Source organism: Typopeltis vanoorti, chromosome 18 (assembly GCF_054136105.1).
Source record: "Typopeltis vanoorti isolate ZY-2024b chromosome 18, IOZ_Tvanoo_1.0, whole genome shotgun sequence".
NCBI lineage: Eukaryota > Metazoa > Arthropoda > Arachnida > Uropygi > Thelyphonidae > Typopeltis > Typopeltis vanoorti.
Window position 1 is genome coordinate 69,956,939 of NC_143566.1, and position 12,221 is coordinate 69,969,159.

At 32.1% G+C, this 12,221-nt stretch overlaps 1 protein-coding gene across 1 annotated transcript in view; it reads left to right on the top strand.

Moving 5' to 3' along the window:
- The window catches only part of LOC150096758 (uncharacterized), a 70,183-nt gene that overhangs the window by 25,508 nt on the left and 32,454 nt on the right, over positions 1-12,221 (top strand). Inside the window, exon 2 of the mRNA XM_090408701.1 lies at positions 8,719-8,982. Within this exon, the coding sequence (XP_090264827.1) occupies positions 8,719-8,982 (264 nt within the window). The remainder of the gene's footprint in view (positions 1-8,718; positions 8,983-12,221) is intronic.

Consider the following 12,221-nt stretch of genomic DNA (forward strand, 5'->3'; position numbering starts at 1 on the left):
GCATGTTCGGGCGTTCAGCGTTCTGTGAAAGTCGGGTACAAGTTTTCGCTTCAGTGAAACTGATAGCGTTCCATTTGTCATTACTTAGGGGGTAGTTTACGAAGGTTGTTTTTATTCTTCTTGCAAACTATGAAGCGTAGAGAGAAACAAAAACATTAAAAAGAACTTGAAAACATCGATGTTGATGCTTACGTCAATCAAAATGGATGAATAATGAATCCTGAGTTTAAGTATCGTCAGCTTCTGAGAAACAGAGTTCACTTCTACAACTTCTGATCCTTGACAAGTAAAGAAAACTGAAGAGGGATTCTTTACGTGTGTTTCCTTATAGATATGTATAGATGAAAGGCAAGAGAACATTTAAGAAACGTTCGTGAAGTTATAAATATAATTAACGTAGACATTGACTAATGGGGTGTTATCAGATGATTTCTAAATTTTAATCAAACTAATTTTTAAATTAGAAACTCTAGAATATTTTTGTAATTAAAATGTCGTAACATTTTTTCCCGATTTTGACATCCTAGTTTTAAATATTGACCTCTGTTCTACTTATACAAATCAGCTTTTGGATTTTCATATCCTGTTCTAAAAATATTTCATCTTCTATTTTTATTACTTCATTCCGTCGATCTGTTTAACATTTTTAAAAATCAAATCGCTTCATATATAAATTTTTGATTTATTTTGTATTTTACTTTAACTTAACCTCGATAAGTTATTTTTAAAACCGGAAATTTTGATTTTCAAAAATAACTGTTATTTTTGAGAGTTACGCTAGTAACTATTATTTTATAAACCTTAACTTTTTATATTTTGATATCATATTTTTGAAACTAGAGTTTCCAAATTCCTATTTTACTATCTAATTTGTTGATCCGTTTTATTAGCTCGATAGAGAACACAATCAAAACTAGTAATCGAAAAATCGATTGTTTTGATTTTTGAAAAAAGGTCGGAAATTTAAAATATGATTTGTCGATTTCCATTATTTCATTAAAATCCTCTGGCATTAACACATTCAGATCAAAAGTTTAGTATTAAATTTCAAACTAAACTTAAATTAGCTGTTTTTATTTTATTTATATTTTTAATATCTTATTTTAAAAACTCTAGTTCTAAAAGCTCATATTTATAGAATTAAATTTTTGGTAAATCAATATTTTATTTTAACATAGTAGAAAATATTATAGATCCAGCTATATTTTATAGCTAAATATAAGAAATTTACAAAATAAGACTTATATTTGGCTAAAACATAAGACTCGATAGTATCTTAACTTAGAATTGCAACCTTTCGGTTCGCTATTTTAGTAAGTCTCATAACAGTTTTTTTAAAATATAAATTAAAGTTTCTATCTCCTAGTGATTGCTAAAACAGGTTTGAATACTTACAATTCATTGTTTTTTATCACCAAACGTAATTCTATTGCTTTTCTGATTAATGCAAGTAGACGGATATATTCTACAACTGACATTTTGTAGCTGCAAAATTACTTCCTGCTGAAATATTCTATTGCTTTCTGAAGTATTATACCAACTGGTGATCTATTGTTTTAATCTGCTAAAAGTCTCTCGGGGAAAAAAAAAGTAGTTGCTTGTATATTATTCACCTGAATAATACAGAACCACGTAAACAAGCTATTTTCTTAATACCCAATTCTTGAAGCTGTAGAAAATAAGTAAGCCCTCCACCTTTTCTCTCCCTCCTTCGTGCACTCAGTAGCACGGTTGCATTGAGTAATTTACAAAATTGTTCGTTTTCTGGCTTTGCGCCAGATGACCTTCACCTATGTTTGAAATACTTCGATCGGTCCATCTTTAGTTCTCGAGGACTGCCTTTTAAAACCTTCATTTCCATGTTTTAATCATATTTAGTTCGTTTCGGAAAAGCGAATTAATGCAACGATTTAAACATTGTTTAAGATTACTGAGACGTTTCGTTGATAAAAAAGAGTTTTGATTTGTTTAACGTTTCATCTTCATTAAATGTAACTTAAAGATACTTTGCAAGTGATTCATGATACCGTCAGAAGCGCCCTCTACTCCTAGGAGATTTCTTGATTGCCTACAATTCTACCTTGGTTTTTTAAAGGTGGCGTAGTAATGGTATTTTATTTTCATGGAGTTAGGTTGAATGATGTAACTGAATAAGGGAGTTAGATTCATGAATAATAGTGTAACCAAATTAAAGATACATCAAATTATAACACTCAGTTCATTTATACAGATGAATAGTCTCTTTACTGTAAAGGTATACCTTTATTATTGATTAATATGATGTTAATTGAAATGTTTGACGATAGTGTACTGGAGAAGTCGGATTTAGATCTTATATTCACGTTTCTTTACTAGAATAGGTTGGAATAAAATATCTGAAAAATATGTTGTGTTTTGTCATGCAAATTTGAATGTACGCTCAGCATTCATATTTTTATCATACATTCGATCTAATACAGATATTAGATCGAAATTCAACTGAAAATAGGGATTGGGAGATTGATAGAAATTGAGGATAAAAAGAGAATAATATTGTATATAATATGTGTGTGTGTGTGCTCCAAGATGGCATGTCTGTTTTTCAGGGGTAGGAATGCCAGTTTCTGTGAGTGAAACTCTGTTATCTCCTTAGGAGACAGAAATTTATTTTGTTTGTCGTTAAATAAATTCCTCAACTTTTGCCGATGAACCTTACTATTAAAACATCTTTTATAAGGAAAATAAGCTATTTTTGTTTTAATAACAAACACGATTTAATATTATCAGAAAGGGAGAAAATACATGCCTTTAAAAAAAGAAAGACATTTTGTTGAATAATTCAAGAAAATATCCAACAAGTGATTCAATAAAATGAAAAGAAACGTAAGGTATTCAAGAAAGAATTGGTATAAAAAGCGAAACAGACCTTGGCCAATCAAAAGGAAGAAGAATAAATGCCAAACAGAGACAAATAACAGTAGAATTTAAACAGACGAAAACAACAATGGATGATGCTGTTCTTTGAACAATGACAGTAGAACAAGATCAATAACAATAGGATAAATAATATGCTTGCTTGGCAGAAGACTGCTAGGAATTCAATTCTTGACTTCAGATCAAGAAGACAATGAAAGAAGAAAATTACAGAATTTAAATAATCGAAACTGTAAAATGAATGGATGAAGTATAAACCACTGACCTATATCATCTATTCTCTTCATAATAGTTCTGCTCGTTATGTGTTCACACTTGTCTATTTATTCTCCAATTTGGGGTGTGGTCCAATAAAACATCCTAAAGAGGATCCTGTGGTTATGAAAAAAAATTAATATTCGCTCTACCGTAACCGTATGCTGGGTGTCTTTACTCTCACTTGGATATTGACCTTGTCTAGCAACGCCTCTCTCGCCAGCGGGCAAAAAGGAAGCGCTGTTTCATCCCACGTGATTCTCAGTGTAACCAAGTTCAGGGTTATCGTAGTTGGGAGACGGCAGTTGCTGCTGCGCAGGCGAAAGTATGGTTGGACACGTGGAACAGTTATTCCCAGGTTTTACTGCTGGGAGCGTACACACACACACATCACGGAGACTGCGTGAAGCCAATGGGCTACCGGTGAATACTCAATTTTCCCTCAAGTGCATCTGTGCGTTGGATTAAGGAAATGTTGTTGACTCTGTGTAAGTAGACTGTCAGAACCACCCCTACTTCGAATCTTGTTAGCGCGCCACGGAGGATTTGTATTCAACCGTGCCGGTCGTTTGTGTTACGTAAGGACACTGTAGTTATGGGAGACAAACTCTACAGCATCCTATATTATTACCGAACTCTGATGTGGGTCGCAGTTGCGATATTTTTTCCTCCACAAGCATCAAGTGCCCAAGGTAAAAAGCCTTCGAAGTGGATTTTGATTTTATGAATATGAATATCATAACTTAATCGTCTGGCTCATGTCATTAATAGATAACTTATATATTTCAAATTTAGGTGTGCTAAATTTAGATTTCATTTTACATTTTTTATATTAACAGTTATTTAATAGCTTAGTAAAGAAGATTAATATTTAATATTATAAATTTAATTACTAATATTTACTTTTTAAATAATATTAATCATTCATTTACATAAAACCATGACTAGTTATTTCAATTTTAGTTTATGTTTACTAAAAGTGAAGATGCAAAAATTAGTACAAGTAGTCCGAAGGTGGAGTGCGAAGTTTAAATGGTAAAAAGGCCATTCTTAAACTTCACAATTTACTAAAATGGTACTGTTATTATCAACACTTAGAACTCTGAACGTTTAGAGCCTTGTTTCTGAATTCTGTCTCTCAATTAGTTAGTTAGTCCAGTATTACAAGAATATAAAATCGGTATAAAGACAGCATGATGGCATTCAGGCTGTAGAATTCCCATTGTTGGGGAAGACGTTACGCAAATTCGAGAGGTTTACGTCTAGTGATCAAGTGTGTTGTCGCTCTGACAACCAAGTATGGTATACGTTAATATACCTTAATATACGTTAATATACCTTAATATTATATTATAAATACTTTTTTTTCGACATATTTCATTTCAACTGCCTGGAAAATGGTATTTATAAACTATAGTATTTTTTTTATATTTAGGTATGGTAAATAACTTATAGATTTTCTTTCACAATTTTCTTAATAACAATTTAAATTAATATTTCAATATTAATTTTATAAATTACTAAAATAATTAATATTTAATGTTTTAAATGATTTAATATTATTCGCTCCTTAAAATATTACACCATTCACCTAAAGCTACCAGGAACTAAAGATACAAAATTTAGTACAAGATGTATTCTGGGGACGGTAATTTTAAATGGTAACAAAGCCATTCTTAAATTTGAGTTTACTAAGATGATACTTTAGTTTTCAATAAAATACAGTAGCAATTTTTGTAAAAATGTTATATTTTATACAAATTTAGTAACTTAATCGAACTTTTAATGTTTATACTAGCTTTAATCTTATATACTTTCGCTTTTTCTTTATTTTTTTTTTTATTAATCTTTCTCTTTTGATTAATTAACTTAAAATTATGATAATCACTTATTAAAAATAAATTATCTTCAGATGCTAAAGACACTGTTTCAAGTTTCCTTTTTTCTAACTTCATTATAATGAAATAAAGTTTAATATATTCACGAAATTATTTTTATTGAAAATTATTGACGCCACACGGCTAAAGTATTAAGAAAATCTTTGGGAGAAAACAACTTAATTAAACACTAAACAGCTTGTGTTCATCATTCTAATGAAAACGATGAATTCAGGACATGTTAATAAGCCTTTGCTCCTTTTATAATCATTAACAGCTTGTCTCGCAACTATTTTACATGCTCCAAATACATATATCCCACACAGAGTTAATTGGATTGTCATGCGGTGTTTTCATTGTACCTTGAAACTATAATTATGATGGCATCTTCCTGCGGTAGATACCTAACTTTGCTCCTCGTAACATAATTTGCTTCTTCATTCAAGGATATAATAATTTTCTTCTTACACATTCATCTTGGTTCAAGCAGTAGCCTCTATAAAAGAAAGCTGTTTATTGTTTTTCTAATTAATGTTTATTTTTTTTTTTAAATTTAGGTTTCCCAAATATCTAGTTAGGAAGCAAAGCCAAAAGATAAATTTTTACCTCATGCTATTTTTCAACAATATACGTTTCATAACGTAGAGCGCCCTCTACAAAAAAAAGAGAAATACTGAAAATAATAATAATTATAATTTTACTGCACGCTATGTAGGTGAAGTTATTATTTTCAATTTTATTGTCAGAAAAAAAAGTATTTGGATAAAGTCGCTTGCTGGATTATTAAAATACTTAATTCTTTTTCTAAGTAAAAAAAAAATTCGCTTGACGTTTTAAAGTAGTATATAAAATGGTAGTTTTTATGTTTATGATTGCCACGTGAAGCATGCAGCCGATCATAAACGTCCAGCAGACGACTGCTGATGCAACAATGAAATGCGACGAATCTAGAGCATGTGGGCATTGTTAATTTTTTTTTGGCTGTTTCAGTAGCAAAAAAGCGGTTGTTTATTCCAGTAAATGCAATTGGAATTGGGGAGTTTCTCGATATACAGAGTAGACTTCAATTTAGTAGATAGATTTTATGGAGTACGTGTTATTATACACAGTGGCTATAAAACCTTCCATCCAGAGAAAGATGGGTTGAAATCCGTAGAATATAACATCCATAAAAAAAAATTTAAAAAAAAATTCTTGTGCTCTACCAAACATAAAATTCTGGCAAGCATCAAAATAGGAATTCATTTTCACATCTTCTCTGATTACGCAAGAAATAAAGTATTGTTGAAGTCTGAAAAGTACTATTGTTTGATTGCGGAGTTTCCTGCATTTTCTATACGCAGTAATCATCAAAGAAAGATAGACAAATATGGCACATTTTTTAAAAGTGTAATCAATTACTTCAGACTGACGGCGCTATCGACAGATCTCATTTCTGCAGCCCAATACAGTACGTAAACAACAAAAAAAGAACCGGGAGAGAGAAATCGCTCGCTTTAAGAAAGTCGGAAAAGTGTTTTAATGAATCTTATCGATTATATTTGCAAACTTGAGTGCATTGATTTACTTTATAAAAGTTTTGAACTTCAAATGTTTTTCGTTAATCTAAAGTTTACAAACTTCTACCAAATGCATGTTTGAATCGTTTTTTTTTTTTTTTTTGAAATAAATCCTTGCGGGAGAGTTTTTTGTGCAATTCATTATAAGAATCATAACACTAAAAAAATAAAAGGTGTATTTATTAAAAAATAAAATCGAAAAAAATCTGATGTTTTGATTGAAATATTTTTTATTTACTCTGAAAATTAATTTTTATATATTATTTTATATATTAAATTAACTTTAGAAATTAAATATATTAACTTTTAAAAATTAAGGGGTGATTAAGGGTCAAAGCTATATAACTGAGAGGAGACCTCATAGCCTTTAAAGGAATGCGGAGAACTGACCAGGGCTTTTGACCTAATGTCCAATCCTCACCTTCTCGTGATGCACCTTGTTAGGTATCTACCTGGATACTGCACGAACGAGGATAAGCTGGCAATTTGAGATTTAGCCGACCAAATTGTATTCTTAATTGGTTAAACCAAAATACAAAATGATGGTACAACATGAAAAAATTTCATGCCGGCTGGAGCGTCGCCCGGTTAAACAAGGCCCCCGTTGTTTTCGCCAGGGAACCAGGGAGAACAGCGAAAAGTCAGCTACTGGAACAAATCTGTCAACTAAACCCAACTCAACATCACCAGAGTTCAAGATCGGTACTATCAACAAAAGAAGCCTGAATGGCAAAGAAATGGAGCTGGCTTAGGAACTGGATAAATACTAGATCGACATAATAGGGGTGACCGAAACAAAAAAGGCAAAAACTGGTGAGATCTTTCTGAGCAATAAATACAAAATGTTATACTCAGGCAATAACAATCAAGGAAAAGAAGGAGTAGCCATAGTATTCAACACTAAATATACGAGGCTAATCTTCTTGAATGGCAGGCAGTCTCAAGTAGAGTGATGTGGGCAAATATGAGAATGGGGAACTGGACAATGAGACTTATTTGTGCCTGTGGTCCCACAGAAGATTCTACTAAGGTAGAAGTGGAGGAACTTTTGAAGCTTTAGAGAAAGCAACTGACACAATGAAAAAGGAAAAGTTGGTCCTTGTTGGGGATGTAAATAGCAGAATAGGGAATGATTGTCAGACATACAAAAATATTTTGGGAAAATTTGGAGAAAAGAGCAAATCTAATAATAATGGCAAATACTTGTTGGATTTCTGCTCAGGACATGGACTAGTTATTACTAACACCATGTTCCAACATAAAAATGTGCACAAATTCACATGGAGAGAAGAGGCAAGGAATAAGGAAAGTCTCATTGACGATGTTTGTTGATAGTGATGTTTTCTCCCTGGTGCAGGACACCAGAGTGTACAGAGGATTTGAAACTGGAAGCGATCACTATTTAGTCTTGAGCAGGATAAAATTGAATTTCATATTGAAAAGAAGAACATGTAAGAAAGTTTTAAAGCGAATAAAAGTTGAGCATCTCTCAGATGTTAACTGTAGACTAAATACACAAAGATTATTGAAAAAATGAAAGAGTTTGAGAACAGGAACCAAACTTTAGAGATTCAGTGGCAAGCCTTGAAGAAAACCCTGATTGATTCAGCCAGAGAGGCATGTGGTGAAGTTGTCTGCAAGGATAAAAAAATCAGAACTCCCTGGTGGACACAGGAAGTTAAAGAGGCAGTGAAGGAAAAGAAGAAAGCATATCAATCAAAGGTTCCTGGCAAATAAGTCAGCTTTTACTCTTACAGAATACAGAGACAAATGCAAGAAAGCTAAACACTGTGTAAAACATGGCAGGAATTTGATGATGATGATGATTAAAAATTAAGAAGTCATACTCAAATTTTGAATTACAAAAATATAATTTCAGTTAAGAAGTATCGTTTTTTTATTAATAATTATTAATTTGATTATTAAAATAATTTTCATTAAAAATAATTCGAATTATTCTGAGAGAATGAGATTTGATATATTTTAAAGTTTACATTTTTTAAGCATTTAATTTTTTAAACTTAAAATCTAAGTATCAAAATAAATACTTTTAAATGAGTACTTTTTAAAAAAAATCTGAAATGGAATTCTAAACAAATTTTTTATCTATTTAGAATGTCATGGTGGATACACAACCTTTGAGCTCATTACGGGATTTGTGTATTCTTCACCTGATGATACCATCGATCTATTACCTGGAACATTACAATTAAACGACTGCCTTGAGCACTGTCGTAATAATTCTCTTTGTCAATCCATCAATTTTGAAACAGGACTGTGTGTCTTGTTCAGTTCAAATGCCAACGGCAGATCAGAAGCAATGTCAGCGTCCCAATTTCCCGTATTTACCATATATGCCCAAAAGATATGTCTTTTAGGTAAGCCAATACGTATTTCTATATTATTAATATTAAATATTAAACCTTATCATAATTATGTTTTCAAGACCAGCTAATGTAGATAATGTAGTAAATTGGCACATGTATAGTCGAGAACATGCAAAAATCGATTGCAAAAGTGATACCAGATTTCATTAGTACAAAAGACGCAGACAAATCATTACAAAGAATGGTTGTAATACCGACTCAGGTATACGGGATACTTGGCTCAGAAATAGAGATTTATCCATTTCCTTGATTTTTGATAGAATGATCATCAACTCAAATTCCTGACCTACCGACAGGTGGTGTATATTAAAATAGTACTACGATGTGTGGTCTGAAAAGTTCTGATAAACACCTAGAACAAAATGATATTAAAGCAATGGATACAACCACAAGAATGAACATAAGTTATCTTCATAACTCTGCTACTAGTAGGGTCTTTCTGGTGGTTATGTCATTTGGTTTAATATTATTTTGTTCTAGGTGTTTATCAGAACTTTCCAGATCCCCCCTCATACATGAAAATAGATACATAACTTTCCATCAACAATTTCTATCTAAATTATTATGTTATCTCTCAAGACCCCAATAATATCAGATATTATATTTCAGATCTTCTTACTGCATCAATCCATCTAGATCTTGGTCTTCCTCTGTTTTTTTCTTCTCATCTTGGAAAAAATTAATTGTTGTACAAACTTTGACATTATTAGCATTCCTATGGCAATAATGTCAATTTCTTTCCTAATGTTCTAATTTTTAATATAATAATGCCATCTGTAAACTCCCCTAAGTTTTCTCCAAATTACTCTTATATCTGTGAATTCCAGTTTTTCATCAAATGTTTTATTTTTAACTCATTCTTCAGATCCATTTATTCATGTGACGTCTTACCATACTCGCTTTGCTAATGATGTTGTCTGTTTTCACATTTGTCGTCTTCACTAACATTTTGGCTAAATAGCTGAAATGTTTTACTTCTTCTGTAGGATTTCCATTCAGGATCCACTTGATATTTTCAATTTTGCATATTTTCATTCTTTTGCGTTTTTTGTTGCTGATTTTCATACCAAACTCATCATAGAAATTATTCATTTTAGTCAAGGAATCCTGTAGATTTCTACTCGATATATTTAGAAGTATAACATTATCTGCATAAATTAAAGATCTTAGATTAACATCTCCAATTTTGATATCAGGTTTAATACCACTTACCTTCATAATGTGATCCGTATAGATAATGAATAACAGTGAAAATAATATGCACTCTTGTCTCACATCCGATGTAGCCTCAAACCATCTTCCTGCACCACTTTCAATTCTATCAGCTGACTTAGAACCCGATAAAATGCAATGTTTCATTTATACAATGTAACCGTAGCGTTTTGAACAGATTTTATTTTAGCACCTTGTCATATGCCTTTTCCAGATCTACAAAACTTAAATACAGATCTTTGCTATATTCTAATGATTTTTTAAACTACTTGTGTCTTAAATTGAAAATCTGACCTTGACAACGTCTATTTGGTTTATTCGCCAGGGACTGACTTTTGATATTCGTTCTTCTTTTCCTTCACTGCCTCTTTAACATCCTGTTCACCATGGAGTTCTAGTTTTTTCTATCCTTGCAGACAACCTCATCGCATGCCTCTCTGGCTGAATCAATGAAAAGTTTTCTTTAGGGTTTGCAAACGTATCTCAAATGTTTGGTTCTTGTTTTCAAACTTTCATTTTTTCTTAAATAAGGTTTGTGTATTTTGGTCTACAGTTCTTCTCTGAAAGATGCCGAACTTTGATTCTTTTAACATTTCTTAGACACTTATTTTAATCATGATATTGAATTTCATCTTATTGAAAGCTAAATAGTGATCACCTCCAATTCCAGGTTTTCTGTACGCTCTTGTGTTTTGAACCGGTGGGAAATTATCGCTATCAAGTATATTATAGTCATAGAGACTTTTCGTATTCCTTGTCTCTTCTCTCCATTTGAATTTGTGCACATTTTTATGTTACAACATGGAGTTAGTAATAACCAGTCCATGTCTTGAACAAAAATCCACTGTTATCAGCTTTGCCATTTTCTCCAACTTTTCCCTAAACATTCTTATTCTTATATGTTTGGTAATCATTTCTTATTCTGCTCTTTAGATCTCCAATAAGGACCAAACTTTCCTTTTTCGTTTTCAGCTGCCTTCTCTAGTGGTTCGAAAAATTCCTCCACTTCTTCCTTAGTAGATCCACCTATTGGACCACAGACATAAATAAATCTCATTGCCCACTTGGCAAATTCTGATGATTGATCATATCACTTGATCACTTGACTACATATCGGCTACCATTCAAAATTATTATCTTCCTATTTAGTATTGAATCCTATACGTACTCTTTTTCTAATCTTTATTTCTCGAATACATCATCTTGTATTTGTTGCTTAGAAAGATACAAGTTTTTGCCTTCGTTGTTTCACTAATACCAATTATGTCGATTTGGTAGTTATCCACTTCTGCTAGTTCCACTCCTTTTCCATTAATGCTTCTTATGTTGATTATGCTAATCGTGAACTCTGTTGGCGTTGAGTTGGGAAATATTTCAGGATTTGCTCTAGTAGCTGACATTTCGCCCATCCCCGTGGTTTCCAGACTAAAACAACGGACATTTGTAACCGGGACACATCCCAGCCAGCATGAAATTCTTTCATGTTACCATCATTTTGCCTTATAGTTGAAGCCAATAAGAATTGATCGGCTAAATCTAAAATTGCTATCAAATCCTGTAGATACCTAACTGATAAAATGCATATTTGTCTAATGATAATTGCTGGTGAATTCTTGTTATTTGACTTTCATTAAGTCCTTATAAGGACTGGCTTAAAGAGGCGAAGCAAGAATGCTTTTCATCTTCCCCGTTATCTGTAGAGGACAGTATAGGGATAAGGTGTTATTGAGCCATCACAGCTCTGATCATGGCAGGAGGGTAACAGCAATAGCCGAGCCTCAGTTAGAACTTCATTGGCTACAGCATTGCTATCCATTACCCCAAACCTCTCTTTCATTAAAGCAAGCAGTGTGTTTTATTATTTCAGTAATATATAAAATAATCTTAGGTGTTTCTGCATATTTCAAGTGTCTCCACAATCAACTTTCATTTTTGCGGGTTCACAGCTTTTCTATATAGTTCATTGAAATCTGCGTTCTCTCTACCAGGAATGTATTGATGTCATACTATTCAATAAA